The following is a 17,627-nucleotide window of genomic DNA, read 5'->3' on the forward strand; positions in this document are numbered from 1 at the left end:
CATATAGTCGATTCTGTCTTAAAATAGATAAGACAATCGTGAGGTATCTAACATGATCCTCAAGAGTACGACTATGTATCAAAATATCAGCCAAGAACACAACCACAAATTTTTCCAAATGTTCACGAAAAAGATTGTTCATCATTTGCTGGAAAGTGGCTGGAGCATTGGTTAACCCAAAAGGTAATACGAGAAACTCCTAATGGCCATACCTAGTCCGAAAGGCGGTTCGTTCGACGTGCCTTTCATGAATACGTATTTGGTGATAGCCAGTATGTAAATCTATCTTCGTGAAATATTTCGCTCCTGCTAAGCGGTCAATCAGGTCATCTGATCTAGGGAGAGGATAACGTTTCTTAATTGTCAACTTGTTCAGTCTCTTGTAATCTATACACAGGTGTTGTCCTTCTTTCTTCTAAGCAACACAGGTGCACCCCAAGGTGATTTACTTGGACGGATCTGGCCCATCCTCAGATAATCTTCGAGTTGTTTAGCCAACTCATCTTCCTTAGCTTGGCTCATCCTGTAAGGTGGAATACTAACAGGATGAGCACCAGGGATCAGGTCAATACGATGATCTCCTGCCCTTTCAGGTGGTAAGCTTGATGGCAGTTCCTTAGGAAACACATCTTAAAATGAATCAAATATCTTCTGTAATTCTTTGCTTTCAAATACATTTAATTCATTGACATCCATAGAAGGTATGAGAAATGAAGAAAGTGAAATCAATACACAATGAAAAGCGGTATACAAAGAAGAATCCATTATATTTCCAAAATCAATTGTATTTACAAGAGGTCCATGAGAGGGATGTATACAATCACCTAAGATACTATACTGGGTGTTCCTATGTTGAAAAGAAAAAATATGACTAGACCAATCTATCTGGACTTGAAGAGTCTTAAACCACTCAATCCCTAATAACAAGTCTACATGTTCTAGGTGCATAATATAGCATTCCAGAGTATCTTTGTAGTCCTGAATCCGGATTGGTAGCATCTCCACCTTTCGATCCCATACTTGCCGATCCGCAGGTAGGCGTACCTCATAGGTATGATCGCTGGGTGAATCAAGACTCAATTTCTGCACAAGTTTGTAGTTAACAAAGTTGTGTGAGCTGCGAGGGTATAGAAGAATGTATATTCTATGGCCATTCACTTCTCCCTAAACTCGGAGAAGATCATGCAAGCCAAAAACTTTAGAGTTGAACAGACAATCAGAACATGTAATAGGGCGAGAAAGTACAGTAACTGACGTACCTGTCAAAGACAACTGGTTAGTTGCCTTTGGCTTGGGTCCTGCGTTGGTCTTTGCACCCTTTTGCTTCGGGCACTGGTGACGCATGTGTCCTTTTTCTTCGCAGATGAAACAAGGCCCCTCCTTCTTGAGGTTCAAAGCCTTAAGGAGTTGTTTCTTCTTCGCTGGTGTCGAACTGGAATTCTTCGAAGGTTGGTCCGAAGACTTTCCTTCTGTCGTGTTAGCTATTGGTGCGGAGAACTTTCTGTTGTGCTTGTTCCCCTGCTCGGTAACGGGTTTAGACTTGGAAGAGACCATTGTATCATCATAGATACGAGTTGAATGAATGGCCTCGTCCAAAGTTTTGCATTTGTTATTTTTAACCTGTAAACGGTATGAGTTGGGTAAACCGGCTACGAAGAACCCCAAAAGAGTTGTGGGATCCATCTTTGTAGCTTTCATCTGCAAGTCCCTAAACTTCTGGAGGTAGACCTCATAAGTGAGGTGCTGCGAGGTCATGGTCAAAGCTGTAAACCAGGCAACAACATCATAATCATCCTCTTTCTTGAGGAATTCCTTCTTGAAGACGTCTTCGAATTGTGCCGAAGTCGTTGGCTTAGGGTTGAGTTCCTTCCACCAAAGCAAAGCTTTACCTGAGAGGAAACCTGCTGCTAACTGGATCTTTTTCCCATCGTCATATGGATGGAACTGAAAATGGACTTGCCACTTATGTAGCCAGGTGTCCACTATCTCCTTGGTACGCTGCTTTTGCTCGCCCCCGAACTGTTCTGGAGTAATGTTGGGGCCTAAAGCAGAGGCCAAGGTATCCATATCCGAAAGAGTAGATAGGGTAGTGGTCAAAAGAGAGATGGAGTTCTGCAAAGCTTGCATCTGCGCGGCGATTTGTGCCTGACGTTCCGAAGAAGAAGCTTCGAGAGCAACTTTGAACTCTTTTAAACCCTTTTTTTTTTTTTCCGAGAAAAGATCCTTTCATTAGTTATATAAAAACGCCCGTAGGGCTACAAAAGATCTCTCCTGCTCATAAGAGAAACAGAGCAGTGAATACAGCAAGGCAGCTCGGGAGACTCTCCCTAGGTGCTGCAAAATACAAGCATCAGTACAAAGGACTGAGGGGCTAAATCATACAATAGGGGGGGGGGGGAGCCAAACAGGTGGCCTGTAATGCCAACGGGGGGATCCCGTGTGTAAGGTATAGAAGGGGCCGCTGCGCCAGGTGGTGTGAAAGGCCTGGCGCCGCAACATCGCCTCATCCGAGTTGCCCTGGATGCGGTCATACTGTCCTCGCAGGGTGTAGATCAACTCCTGCCAAATCCCTCGTACAGTCTCTGCTGGTGGCTCCAGTCTCCCCTCAAAGGCCGTGAAACACCGGGCCCTCCAGGTGAACTAGATGGTGAGGCTGCTGAGGAGCTCCCATCGTAAATCCCTCTCCTGTGTCCAGCTGGCAGAAGAGAAATCCGGTGACGGAACCAGGCGAGGCTGGCCCCTAATGAATCTGATGGCCTGACTGTCCTGCTCCATCTCATAGCCCATAGCAGGCCCTGACGAAGTCGACCAAGCAACGGCACCCCACGTAAACATACCCTCTGGAGAGAGGGGGGCCAGAATACGCAGCATCCGCAGCCAAATCTGTTGCGCCTGAGGGCAATCCCATAGGCAATGTCTCTGTGTCTCCATAGGGTGGCCGCATCGGACGCAGGCCACCGGAAGACCACTGTAAACAAGCCAGGTGTCAACTGCTGAGCCCCTGTGGGCGACCAGCCACTGGAAAGTCGAGATCCTGCGGGCTTGTCGACTAGCTCAGAGCCGAGCCCAAAAATCCTCCAGGAACTCCTGTGGGAGTCCCTGTAGCCGCCAATGCCCCGCTGCAGCTGGAGAGACCATCCTCCTCGCCGTCAAAATATGCCGCCCCAGCCGAACAGTATACTGGAAAAAGGTGATCTCTGTGGCCTCAAGGGATGCATAAGGATCATGCCACTCGTACTCCCCAGGGTCCCACTGTAGCCGGGCCAAGGGGCGCGCTGCATATGTCCATATGCGCCAATCCGGGAGCACATCTGCAGGGTCGGGGTCAATATGCCACTTCTGAGAAGCGGCGGCCACTACCCGTATCCTCTGAAAGGTGCACTCTGCAACCAAAGGCGACTCCACCTCCACTCTCTGAAGTCTGCCCTCATCCTGAATCTCATAGTAGAGGCATCTGCCATCCTCAGTGCAAGCTCTGACAGCAATCAGGATCTCCAACTGTGTAAAGGCTCCCATCCACCGTGGGGCCACTAGCTCGAAAGGCGTGAACCACGCCTCTGTGAGTGCCTCCTGAATATCATCCCTCATAATCAACCCCCTATGAAGTGACTCAGCCTCTCCACGTGGATCTCCTCTAGGAGACTGCAGAAGGCCTGCCAGTCTCCAAAACTACGTGCTGGGCCTGCCGCTAAAGGTCCCCAGGCTAGACGAGGCCGAGAACCCAGCATATGACCCTGCTCTGTGCGAACCGCTGGGCTCCAGATGAGCGGCTGTCTGGCCCGCTCCTCAACACAAGAAGGAGGTCGCTGAGAGAGCCCCGGTCTCAGCAGCTCCCAAGCTCTCAGGATGCTCAAAGCAAATCTGTCCTCTCATTCTCTATTGAGGCCTGTCCTCCTCATCTCTATGAAGATCCAGCGAATCTCTGGTGCCCAAGTGCCCCCTGCTGGGGGAGCCCGAGCCTGCAGCCGCTGCAAGAGAAGCTCTTTCCAAGGCTCAGCGCCTGGAAGCAGCCCCCGAACAATAAGCTTCCCCAATAAGGCTCTACTCTGATTGATTGGATCTATAATGCCCAAGCCTCCCTGAGCCGGCGGAAGTGTAATAACAGCCCATGCAACCTTTGCCCGGGCTGGCTGACCGTCCCGCCCAGACCAAGGAAAGTTCCTGATCAGCCTCTGTACCTGGCTGATGCAAGAGCTCGAGAAGATCCAGCAAGACGTAATGTACCACATGGTCGCTAACAGCACCTGATTTGCCACCACCACCCTCCCAGCCAAGGATAGTCGAGCTGTACTCCAATACAAAAGCTTCTTCCGAATGCTCAGAAGAAGCGGGGCAATCTGCTGCTCAGGTGACAAATCTAGTCCAATCTGGCATCCCAAATACCGCACTGCTGTGCCAGGAGGAATCCATCTAAAACCGGGGTCCGGGTTCCATGCCGGAGTGGGAGCACTACTGATCCAAAAGGCCACTGTCTTCCGCCAATGCAAAAATAAGCCCGTGTCATCTGCAAACTCAGCATCGAGCAGGTCCTGGGAGCTGGAGTCCTCTCAAACCAACCTCCTCTGCCGTCAAATACATGCTCATAGCCTCCGCAAAGAAGAGAAAAAGAAAAGGGGCAAGGGGACACCCCTGACGGACTGATCTGGTCAGCTCAAAACTCGGCCCCCGTCCTCCTGCAATCAACACCTGGCTACGAGCTGTGGAATACAGAGCCGCCACCCCTCTGATCCATCCTAGCTCAAAGCCCAGGCGAAGCATAGTGCCCTCTAAGAAACCCCAATCAACTCTATTGTATGCCTTCTCAAAATCGAGAAGCATCACGACCAAGTCCTCACCAAGAAATCTAGCTCGGGCCGTCGCCTCCCAGAAAGTAAAGATGTTGTCAAGGATATTGCGCTCCTTGACAAATCCTGTCTGGGTAGCATGAATCAACTCCCCCAGGAAGGGCTGGATCCTCAAACTCAAGGCCTTTGCTAAGACCTTGTAGACAGTATTGAGGATCGTAATAGGCCTCCAATGCCGAATATCATCTGATACTCCCTCCCCCTTGGCATAGTTTCCAGAAACAGCGTTTCTGGACCACCGAAACGTGGAAACGTTTCGGAAACGTTTCCAGAAACGGAAACGGCGTTTCCAAGTTTTATTTTTTCCAGGGTTTAGAAACCCGCGTGCTCTCTTTCGCCGGCATTTTGCGCCTTCTTTCCGCCGCCTGTTTGGAGCTGCTCTATCCATCTACCTTGCCCTCTACTCCTCTACCTCCACATCAGCCCTCTACCACGCCCTCTACCTCTCTACTTGGGGCCTCCACCTTTGCCATCTAAGCTCTACCAAGCAAGAAGGAGTCACACCTTGCTCGCAGCCTGCAGGACCAGAAAAACAGCCTCCACTTCTCAAATCTCTCGGAGTCTTCCGACCTCGAACCGCACAAGTAAGTTAAGTAACATGGCTCGGACTCCGGATCCTTTTTGGCAGCATGTGGAGCAAGTGGGGGCTTATGCAGGATCTGGTGGCTCCAGGAAATGGAGATGTAAATATTGTGGGTTGGTCAAAACGGGGAGTGTCACCCGTGTGAAGGACCATCTTGCTCATGTTCCAAACAAAGATGTAGGGCCATGCCCCTCTGTTCCTCTAGATGTTCGGAAAAGCCTTGAAATGTGGAGGCGAAAGCGTTTGGCCATTCCCGAAGAGGAAGTATCTACAGCAATGGGTGGTCAAGAGCATGAAGCTGGTTTAAGTCAAGCAGCAGCAGCAAAGAGGGCCAGAGGCAGAGACACAGGATCAGATTTCTCCTCTACCTCAGTGTCGGGTGTGCATGCAAGGAGGACTCCTTTGCCAGGTGATGTATCACATTCACAAGACACCCCTCCAATAAATACTGTACAAAGGGCTAGCATCCAAGCAGGATTTCAAAAGCAAGCAATTGCAGAGGCAACTAGGGAGCTCACCCGGATGTTCATACGGTGTGCCATTCCCTTTCATGTGGCCAAGACAAATCAATGGAGGAAGACCATGAGGGCCATCAGCCGCATTGGATGCGAGTGGGATGGCCCTACATCTGAGGCTCTGCGGACACGAGAGCTAAAGCGGGAAAAATCATGCATAGAAGTGCAGCTAGAGCCCTTGAAGGAAACATGGAAAAAGTATGGCTGCACTATATTGTGTGATGGGTGGTCAGATGTACGCAGGAGAAATGTATACAATGTTTTGGTGTCATGCTGCAAAGGCACTATGTTTTTGAAAGCCATTGATGCCTCCCTCCCAGGTCTCACAGTTATAGGTGCATTTATTTGGACACATATAAGGGAGGCTATAGTGCAAGTTGGGCCTGAGAATGTTGTGCAGGTGGTGACAGATAATGGAAGTAATTGTAAGTCTATGGGCTCTATGCTAGAGGATGAATTTCCAGCCATTGTGTGGACCCCTTGTGCATCACATAGCCTCGACTTATTGATTGAGGACATAGGTCAAATACAATGGGTTGAAGCCATCTTTTGCACCGCACGAAGCATGGTGAAGTTTGTGAAGAAGAGGCCAAAAGTCTTGAGCATGTATCGGGCCTTCAGCACTCTTGAGCTATTGCAGCCTGCAGCCACCAGATTTGCATACATGTTCATTGTGCTTGAGAGACTCCTGCGAGTCCGCAGAGAGTTGGTACGCACTGTCTACTCAAATGAATGGCTAGAGTGGGATGAGAGAGAGAGCCCCAAGGCAAGAGCTTTTGTGCGTGATGTCATGAGAGAGGAGTGGTGGGTAGAGGTTGAGGGGTTGATCAAAACTCTCAAGCCCATCTACACAGTGTTACGCATTACAGACATGGAGGGCAGTACTCTAGGCCTTTTATACGAGTACATGGACAAGATTGGGGAGGCTCTCAACAAGCAAGACTACTTGAGAGCAGAGCAGTAAGTCTCCTCAGTCATGGCTACCCTTGCTTTACTTCTTATCTTTATTTTACTCTTGAGTCTTTACATTGGTCTCGACTCTTGACTCTTGTTTTTTGTCCTTTTTTATCTTATGGTTTGATCTCTAAAGGGTTGATGAAATCAAGGCTGTGTGGAATCGGCGATGGGATTGGTTTCATAGGCCGATTCATGCAGTAGCACATGTATTGCATCCTTTGTGGCGAGATGAGGAGCAATACGAGAACGAGGAGCTAGAAGAAGGCTTCATGACATACATGAGGAACTTGACATCTGGTAATGTGCACATGCTGAAATGTATAGAGGATGATCTCTTGGCCTTTCGCAACCAGACAGGGAGCTTTGGTCGAGAGACTGCAAAGCTTCGAGAGACTCAGCTACTACAGCCTGTCTCATGGTGGGAGAAGTATGGAAATTGTGCTCCCACGCTGGTAATTCACTACCCTTAACTACAGTTTACATAGTACACTGTACAATGTGCATCTTTCTTGTTTCCACTTAGTTCTAATTTCTAATTGTATGTGCATTTCAATAACAGAAACGCATCGCCATTCGAGTGCTCTCACAGGATTGCAGTTCGGGTCCATGTGAGAGGAATTGGAGCACTTGGGCCCTCTTCCATACAAAGAAGAGGAATAGGCTGAGTACCGCTCAGCTAGAGCGGTTGGTGTTTTGTCATTGCAACCTCCAGCTCCTTGAGAGGAATGCCCGACATCCGGAGCCTTCGCAGGTGAATGTGGATAAGATCGACATCATGAGGGAGAGGTTTATCCCAGAGATCCCACGGAATGAGCGTGATATGTACACCTTGCTTTATGAGGAGCTGACAGTGCCGAGCCACAACACCCGCTGCACCACCCATTCTCAGAGGCAGAGGGGGGGATCCATCGCTTCCACTTCAGCAGAGGCAGAGGACCACGATCCTACCATTTCTTCATTTGAGCCTGACTCTCATGAGTCGGAGGATGACTCCTCCATGGATGATCTTGATGAGTGATTTTTGGAGCACTTAGCTCTAGGATTTTGTCATGCCAGCAGCTGCTGCCAGCCTGCCAGCCACATGGATATTTTTTGATCATGTTTTGTATTTACTATAGTCTATACATATGGATTATGGATTATGGATGATGGATGATGGATGATGGATCTTGTTTTGTATTGACTCTTTTGAGGCTTGAGCCTTGAGCCTACAGTTGTCATTTCTGAATTTTGATCTATCATTTGAGTCTTTGACATTGAACTTAAGCAAAGATGTATTTTTCAAGCTTTTGTAATGTTTTTATTAATTATATATGTATGTATTAAACCCTAAAACCGAAACTCCGTTTCCCCGTTTCTTCCCGAAGGCCGAAACTCCGAAACTCCGTTTCCCGCTGTGCTCCGCACCCCGGTTTCCGAAACTCGTGGAAACTATGCCCCTTGGGGATAAGAAAGATTGTGAGGATTACTGTTATTCACTTATCTGTGTATTTAAGACTGAAATTGAAAGTAGACTTGAACACAGATGTTTGATTGATTGATTGAAATTGTGATACAACAGGCTCCTTATATAGGAGTACAAGAGACACGAATGAAAAGACACATCCCATGACCAATAGTCATGACTCTAGGCGAAGAGACACATCCTTTGGACGAATAGCTGCAACCATTGGATGAAGAGTTGCAACCCTAGAGCGAAGGGGTGTGACCAGTCGTCGAAGGAGTGTGGCTCTTGATGAAGAGGCATGTCTCTAGAGCGAATAGTCGTGACCTTCTGAGTGTAGAGGTCCTCTGTAATCATGTCACTTCAGTATCTGTAACCATGAGGAGACTGTGTATAATGAACTAAGTCACAATCGTGACATTCCCTCCCATTTAAAATAAAACCCATGTGATTAAATGAGAGTCGGTCGTCTGCCAAAGAATTCTTGGAGGAGTTGAGGATATTGTTGCATTTCTTCATCTGTCTGCCAAGTAGAATCTGACTCATCCAAGTCCATCCACTTAACAAGAAATTCTGTAGTAATCTTCCGTCTTGTTTCTTTCTGACGAACGTCAAGAATCTTCTCAGGAACAAGAATAATGTGATCATCTTCAATCTCAGGAACATAAGAAGATAACTCCGGAATAGATGAATCTCCTTGTATGTATTCCTTGAGCCAAGAGATGTGAAATGTCGGATGAATTTTTCCCCAAGATGGTGGAAGATCCAACTTATAAATGACAACTGAAATCTTCTTTATAACTTTAAATGGACCATAGAAACGCGGTCGCAACTTCGGAAAGACTGACTTTACTGTCTTATATCGATGCGGTGCAACATAAAGCAAAACCAAGTCACCTTCTTGAAACTCAGTATGCCTACTGTGCTTATTCGCATACTTCTGATACTTCTGCTGAACATGAACCAGTCTGTCTCGAACTTGCACAAGAATATCTTGCATTTCTTGAATCAACTGATCTGCTAATGCCACCTTGTGTTGAATAGCAAAGTTTGTGGGCACAAGCGGAGTGTGACCATATGCTGCTTGAAAAGGAGTCATTCCAGTGACTGAATGCGGAGAATTGTTGTAAGCAAACTCCACAAGAGGCAAATATTCTTCCCAAGAAGCTAATCTTGTCTGAATATAATGTCTAAGCATTTCTTCCAAAATTTGATTTACTCTTTCTGTCTGTCCATCTGTCTGAGGATGATAAGCAGAACTGAACAAGAGATTCGTACCCAGAGATTTGAATAAGGAAGTCCAAAAATGTCCAGTAAACTTCGGATCTCTGTCAGAAACAATAGATCTTGGCAATCCATGAATTCTGAAAATATGCTGTACGAACAACGCTGCAAGATCTGGAGCAGAAACTGTCTTCTTGCAAGGAATAAAATGTGCCATTTTGGAAAACCGATCAACCACTACTAAAATTTGAGCATTGCCTTTCTGCGAACGCGGCAAAGTAGTGATGAAATCCATGCTTATGCTTTCCCATCTTTCCTGAGGAACTGGCAAAGGCTGAAGCAATCCTTGAGGAAGTTGTCGTGAAGCTTTCATAATTTGACAAGAGTGACAAGCTTTAACAAACTTAATAACATCCTGTTGCATCTGAGGCCAAAAGTATGTTGCTGATAACAGACGATATGTCTTGTTAATTCCAGGATGAGCTGCAAAGGGTACTTCATGATGCTCTTGAATAAGGAGTTTCCGCAAAGATGCATTGTGAGGAACACAAATGCGATCTAAGTAATAAAGTAAATCATCTGCAATTGTATATGCGGCAAACATATTCATTTCTGCAACAGTAGGATGAAGAGATTTGAGAGCTCGAAAGACATCTCCAAAGTCTCTATCTGTCAGATACTCATGCTTAAAACATGCAGGAATCTCCATCTGCACATTTGAGATAGCAAAGTTCGTAGCTTGAGGCATGCGGCTCAAAGCATCTGCTACCACATTCTGTAATCCAGGAACATAGAGTATCGCCATGTGAAAATTTGCCAAAAATTCAACCCATCGTCCTTGACGAGGATTCATCACTGGCTGAGTAAAGATGTAAGTCAAAGACTGATGATCTGTCTTAACCACTGAATCTGCACCAAGAAGATAATGCTTCCACGTTCTATAAGCATGAACAATTGCCAAAAATTCCTTGTCATAAACGGGATATCGTATTTGAATTGTCGAAAATTTATGACTATCAAAAGCAATAACACGATCATTCTGCATAAGAACGCCTCCAGATGCTCTATCCGAAGCATCTGTCATGACGTCAAACGGCTGAGTTGGATCCGCAATAGCCAAAATAGGCGTAGTTGTCAACGCATGCTTAAGATCATTAAAGGACTTTTCAGCTTCAAGTGACCATTGCAATTTATCTAACTTTGTAAGGGCCGTCAAAGGAGCAGCAATATCTGAGAACTTGTGAACCTTGGTGTGGTAAAAATTTGCTAATCCCAAGAAAGATCGCACATCTGAAATTGTAAGTGGCAAAGGCCAATCAACAATGACCTTTATCTTCTTAGGATCAACTGCAATACCATGTCCAGAGATGATGTGTCCAAGATATTCCACATGATCTTTGAAAAACTGACTCTTCTTCTTGTTGATGTACAAGACATTCGTACGGAGTACGTCGAAGACAATCTGCAAATGCTGCTTGTGATCTGCTAAAGTCTTACTGAAGACCAAAATGTCATCCAGATAAACGATGACAAACTTATCCAAGTAAGGACCAAAGATGTCATTCATCAAAGTCATGAAAGTAGCTGGGGCATTGGTTAACCCAAAAGGAATGACCAAAAATTCATAATGTCCATACTTTGTTCTGAAAGCTGTCTTATACTCATCTCCAATTCGAATCCTGATTTGATGATAGCCTGACTTCAGATCAATCTTCGAAAATACCTTCGCACCAAGCAACTGATCAAAGAGCTCATCGATGCGAGGCAATGGAAACTTATTCTTGATTGTCTGCTTATTAAGGGCACGATAATCAATGCAAAGTCGCATAGATCCATTCTTCTTCTTGACCAATAAAACTGGAGCACCAAAAGGACTTTTGCTTGGACGTATATGACCTTTATCCAACAACTTTGCCAATTGTCCTGAATTTCTTGAGATTCTGAATAAGAAACTCGATAAGGAGCTCGAACTGGCGGTGGTTGTCCAGGGATGAGATCAATCGTATGATCTACAGAACGTCGAGGAGGCAATGTCGTTGGCAGCTCGTCAGGAAATAAATCCTTATAAGGTTGAAAGAAGGGCTGCTGTAAATAAGAAATATCTGATGGCGAGGATTCCGATTGGTCAACTGTATTGTCTTTTGCTTCTCGCAACATAACTAAGGCAGAAGTGCTGTCGCGTTTACGCACTAAGCGTTTGACTTGCATAGCAGAAACCACAGTAATCGGCTTAGAATTAAACAGACCTCGTAATTCCATTTCTTGATGATTATGATAAAGTCGAATGGAATGATCTCGAAAGCTGATCAAAGGATCATACTCATATAACCAAGACTGTCCAAGAATCATGTCATAGTGTGACAAAGGCATAATAGAGAAATTTAGCTGATCTTGATAGTCCTGAATCTGAAAATGCAACTGCTGAATCTGTTTGTTGCAATGCAAGAAAGAACCATCTGCAAGTTCCACTTGGAAAACTTCCGCACTCTGCTGAGTAGGTAATCGTAACTTGTTGACGAGAGTAGTTCCCACAAAATTAGTTGAGCATCCACTATCAACAAGAACATTGATAGGATGCTGGCCAATAAATCCCAATAAGCTCAAAACTTGATTGGAAAGGTTAACAGGCACTGAAGTATGGTTGTGGGCATTTAACATTAAAGCACTGACAACTTTAGAAACTCGCACTGCATGAACCACCTGCTTGCCTTTTTCTGGCGCAGAAGGATGATGATGTCCATGTTCACCTTCTGGGAAACATTCCATGTTGGAATTCTGGCGAGAATTACGCTTTGGGCACTCATACCACCTGTGTGGTCCATTGCAAATCGTGCAAAGACCTGGAGGGTTGGCTTGAGAGGTAGAAGGTGCCGATGTAGAGGCTTGCTGACCTGCTGAGGTATCGCGGCGAAAATTGCGGCGATTGTTGGGTCGGCGATCTTGCCTGTTGCGTCCTCGATTCCGATTGTTGTTGTTGGAAGAGGATCCTGTTTGTGAGGCTGCTGCCTGACCTGAAAATCTAGGCCGAAAGGGCTGTTGCCGAGTAGATTGCTGACCAGAGGATTGGGAATATTGAGACTCAGGTTGAGATAAATTTCCTCTGCGATTGTGCTGGGAGAAACGAGCACTGTTTGAGGACCGATTGCCAAAGAAGGATGTCCTGGGTTGTCGTCGTAGATCTCCAAGGCGCTCTACATAGGCAATGGCAGCATCTATGGTGAGAGGGTTAAACTTCTGCACATCTTCCTGTAAGTTGGGTTCAAGCCCATCGATGAAGCTGTGTAGCTTGTCAGCGGGGCTGAGGCTCTCAGTTTCCAGAGTTAAACATTGGAACTCTGTGATATATGCGGCTGAGGATCCTGTTTGTCTCAGGCAGCGGAGAGCAGACCGGGCATGGTAGTCTGCAGTGGCAGGTTCAAAGGCCTTGCGGAGGGCGCGCCGGAATTTATCCCAAGTAGGAGTGTGCTTACCATCTGCAACACGTCGTTGCCACCATAGAAGTGCTGTATCCTTGAGTAGGGAACTGGCTAAAGCCACCTTCTTGCTTTCGACCAAATCGGTATTGGTCAAATATACCTCCATTTTGAATATCCATTGGTCAAGCACGCGCTTGTCGCGGCGACCATTATAAGGGGCAGGCAGTTTGACATCGAGTTTCTTTTTTTGTGCAGCATTAAATATTTTATAAAGAAGTTGGAGTTCTGCATTGTTTACCTCGGCAGTTGGATCTGGTTCATCTTCATTTTCTGCTACCGAAGTCTCTGAAGAAGATGGTTGTGGATCACTGGCTCGTGTGCGCGCTGGATGGGGTCGCTGCAAAACTGGTCGAGTCGTCTGCTGATGGTAGAGAGACTTGTCGAAAAAGTCTGCTGAAGTGTCTCCGTCTGCTCGCGTAATAATGTAATGGCCTGCATTTGCTCGTCTTGTTGCTGGCCCTCCTCCTCTGAGATAGATGGCATGTTGGGTCTGCTAGAGGGAGTAGCGCGGAGAAGCTGATGAAATATGTGGTACTGCTGGAGGAGAGAGTGACAGTGAATCGTCTCCCAATTCTGCTAAGAAATTGGAGCCTAACTCCGAAGGCTCGAAGTCTTCCACCTCGTCGAGAGGAGGTGTCTCTGCAGGGGTTAAGGGAGTGTAATCTGGCACAATGAGCTCGCTGTATACTCGAACCAAGGGCTGAAGCGAGATGATCCGGTTTACTGCATCCACACGGCACTCGTCCAGGAAATATGCAAGATGTGGGTACCGTCCCAAAATAAACTCGTAATGAGCAAGATGGTGTGCTGGACACGTCAAGTAAATATGCCAGATCACCCACGCCTGGAACTGAGTGGCGTGGCGGTGACTGACGTATAATAAAAAGTCCAGGGGACCTGGTACATGAATTGGAGCCGGAACAGGTTCTGGAGCCGGAACGGGCGCAGGTTCGGGTGCCGGAACAGGCTCTGCAACAGGTTCGGGTAATAGGGCGGGCTCCGGTGTGGGTGTATCGGGTATAATAATTATTTCCGGGGCTGGGCGAGGATTCTCGGGCAATATGGCTTTCGGGACCTCGTCTATGTACGAGATGTAAGGCGCGGGCTGATTGCTGTTGGACGCCTTGTTGAGAAGGGGAATGTGTGCCAGAGTGGAGAGAAGTCCCTGGCGTGGCAGCGTGGAAGAGGAGCGCACCTTTCCTCGAACGGCGTGCGAGTGAAGTGAATGGGCTGGCCGGCGGACGAATTCGTTGCGCTGGCCCCATAGTCGCTCTTTTTTTTTTTTGATGTATCAAAAGGGTACGTGGGTTAATAAAAAAAGGTCCGCCCAAATTAATTAATGGGCTGGCCGGCTGGTCGTTTTATTAAACCCACGAAGGGCTGCGATGGCTGAATTGGCGGGTCGTTTTATTAAACCCACGAAGGGCTGCGCTGGCTGAATCGGCGCTTATTGCACAAGCGGCCAATAGCGAAGAGGTGCCATCGCTTGGGGAAGGAGTGCCGCCAAAGTGAAGGGGTACCTCCCGGCTGATTTGACGACCATTCGTGTGAAGGGATGCGAACCCATGCACCAAAGGGCACAACCCGATGAAGAGGCACACGAAGGGCTACCAGCAGGAAATCTCTGCACACTCACCAGGTACGCCACACACACATCTGTGCATCTGTCTTCTATATGTGAATTGAGAAAGAAGGTTTAGGTTACCTCATACTCGTAGATGTAGGTTCCATCTTTCTTCTGCTTCCATACAATGCCGGGTAGGGGAGTAGAGCGGAGAGGGTGAGAGGCTCACAACCGTAGGCCCGGGAAAAAATTTTGCTCTGATACCACTGTGAGGATTACTGTTATTACTTAGTATTTCATCCACTTATCTGTGTATTTAAGACTGAAACTGAAAGTAGACTTGAACACAGATGTTTGATTGATTGATTGAAATTGTGATACAACAGGCTCCTTATATAGGAGTTCAAGAGACACGAATGAAAAGACACATCCCATGACCAATAGTCATGACTCTAGGCGAAGAGACACATCCTTTGGACAAATAGCTGCAACCATTGGATGAAGAGTTGCAACCCTAGAGCGAAGGGGTGTGACCAGTCGTCGAAGGAGTGTGGCTCTTGATGAAGAGGCATGTCTCTAGAGCGAATAGTCGTGACCTTCTGAGTGTAGAGGTCCTCTGTAATCATGTCACTTCAGTATCTGTAACCATGAGGAGACTGTGTATAATGAACTAAGTCACAATCGTGACAAAGATCAAGCCCTCTGAAAAGCTCTGTGGCATCACCCCAGTGTCCAAAACATACTGAAAGTCCCTGCGGAGGCCTGGCCCCAAAAGGTCCCAATAGCGCATAAAAAAGGCCGGCGTCAGTCCGTCCTCCCCTGGGCAACTATGTCGCGGCAGGACCCTCAAGGCCTCGGCAAGCTCAATCTCTGAAAGAGGCGCACCAAGAACTGTACGCATACGATCTGTGACCCTCCTCTGCACATGGGCCCACACAGTCTGTCTCCAAGCATCTCGATCCTCAGTGGCTGGCTCCGCTGAAAGCAGGTCTCTATAGAATGCAGTGGCAATGGCTCTGATCTCCCCGGGCTCAGTAGCTACCGATCCATCCGGTCTACCAAGCTGACGGACTCCTGCTCGAGCATGGCGGGGTCTAGTGATCTCAAAAAACTCCCCAGTCACTCTATCACCAAGCTGCGTCCACTGAGAGGCCTGACGACGATAGTAAAACTCATGTCTCTGCTCCTCTGCCTCTCTAACCTCCTGGCGTGCCTGGCTCAGCTGTGACGCCACCCACTCACATGCAGGCTGCTGCTCCTGAAGGCGCTGTAGCGAAGCTAGGCTGCGTCTCAGCTGATGCTCCCGCTCGCGAATCTCTCCCAGCCGTGTCAAAGCTGCAGCGTGCAAAAAAGAGCTAAGCTCGATGAGTCCCTGGGCACACTGGCCTGCTGCATCCTGGTCAGAGCACTGACTATCATGCCAGATCCTCTCAATGTCCTCAGCGAGACTGGGATCTGTAAGTACCCTCTCTGGGATCCTCAACTGCAAGCTGGGCTCCCGTGTCCTCTCCTCCAATGTCAAGATAACTGGCGCATGATCTGAAAATGAGGTGCCAGCGAGAATGCCGGCGGAGCCCCCTCGCTCCCCTAACCAGTCGCCCACATAAAAGCGATCAATCCGTGATAGATTAGTCCCTCCCTGCGGGAGATCCGACCGAGAGAAACTAAGACTGTCCTGAGAGCGGGAGAAGGCTCCATGCTGCCATGCATCAGTGATCCTCAGTGACATGCAAAACCGGTCCCAAGCTGCAAGCTCCGTGCCGTGCACTGTAACATGACTGCCTCCCACCCTATCGGCCGGGTCCTCAAGCATGTTGAAGTCTCCCCCGACACACCAATGTGCGGCCTCCGGCAATGCATCCGTAACCTGGGTCCAGAACTCTGCTCTGGCACTAGCATGATTGGGCGCATAGACATTGAGCATGCCCAATAGCTCATCATGCATCCTCAGAATGACATACTGTGCTCTACCAGGCACAATGATCCCTCGATCCACAATGGCCTGCCGCCATACATCTGCAATGACCATGCATACTCCTCCCTGTCCACCCAAAGGACCAAACCCTGCAGACCAAAAGGTCTCCTGCCTCAAGCAACCACGATAGCGTATAAAATGTGCTCCGCCAAGGCCCTGTACATTCCATGAGATGATCCTCATGGATGACCTGCTGAGGTGAATGCTGTCTCAGCCGTACGGCGGGCCTTCGCAAGCGGCTTGGATGGAGAGTAGTCCCCATCCGAGCGGCTGCGAATCTGCCCACCCGGTGTACTGCAAGAATCACAGATCAGGCGCAAGTGGCTGTGGCCCATGGCGACTGCCTCCCGCTCTGACAGAGCAACCTCGTGTATACATACATATCTAGGGTCGCGTGCTAAGTCTGCCACTATGCGAACGACCAAATGACGAATCCCTGAGGCATCCACACTCCCGGGATCCAAGAAAAAATGAGCCAACTCCCATAGTCGGCCTATCACATCTGTCACCTTTAGATCGCTCACATGATGAGAAAACTCAACTGCCTGAGTCTTCAAAGTGCTAAGAGCGAGCTCTAGAGTCCACTCCCGGTCGCAAGGGCCACATAGAGGGAACGAGAAGGCCACCGCTGAATCAAGTGCCTCCTCCCCGCGGGCTGGAGGTATCACTACATGAACTCGGATGGGTGCTGGCTCATGGGGGCCCTCTGCTCCAAAAAGCCGTGTGAAGGCGTAATCAAAAGCCTCCGAGCGCTGTCTAATGCCGAGGCGACTCAACCGACTGCGGATAGATGATATCCGTGAAGCCCGAATCGGCATGGTAGGTCTCCTCTGTGGTGCTCGAGCGAGGTCGGTGCTCAGCGCCCTCCGGATTGCAGGTGAACGCCAGGGGACTGCCAGGGCCTCCCGAGAAGGTGAGGCGGGCGGGGGGGGAGGAGGGGGGGGGAGAGGGGGGTGGAGAGGGAGCCGCTGCCGAAACCGGAGCGGGGACGGGAGGAGGCGAAGGTGGAAGCGAGGCGGTGGGAGGGGACGGGGGTGGGGGGGGG

The 17,627-nt window shown here is 48.3% G+C and overlaps 2 protein-coding genes across 7 annotated transcripts in view; both read left to right on the forward strand.

Moving 5' to 3' along the window:
- LOC147610725 (bHLH transcription factor RHL1-like) overlaps positions 1 to 17,627 on the forward strand; it is an 82,008-nt gene that overhangs the window by 54,024 nt on the left and 10,357 nt on the right. The gene's annotated exons all lie outside the window — the stretch shown is intronic.
- LOC147610727 (uncharacterized) lies at positions 5,190 to 8,307 on the forward strand. Its single transcript, XM_086785598.1, has 2 exons — positions 5,190 to 7,351; positions 7,459 to 8,307. The coding sequence occupies exon 1, from the start codon at positions 5,443 to 5,445 to the stop codon at positions 6,904 to 6,906; it is 1,464 nt and encodes a 487-aa protein (XP_086641724.1). The 5' UTR covers positions 5,190 to 5,442; the 3' UTR covers positions 6,907 to 7,351; positions 7,459 to 8,307.

The sequence above is a fragment of the Cibotium barometz genome, chromosome 48 (assembly GCF_041138505.1).
Source record: "Cibotium barometz isolate CiBa-2024 chromosome 48, ASM4113850v1, whole genome shotgun sequence".
Lineage (NCBI taxonomy): Eukaryota > Viridiplantae > Streptophyta > Polypodiopsida > Cyatheales > Cibotiaceae > Cibotium > Cibotium barometz.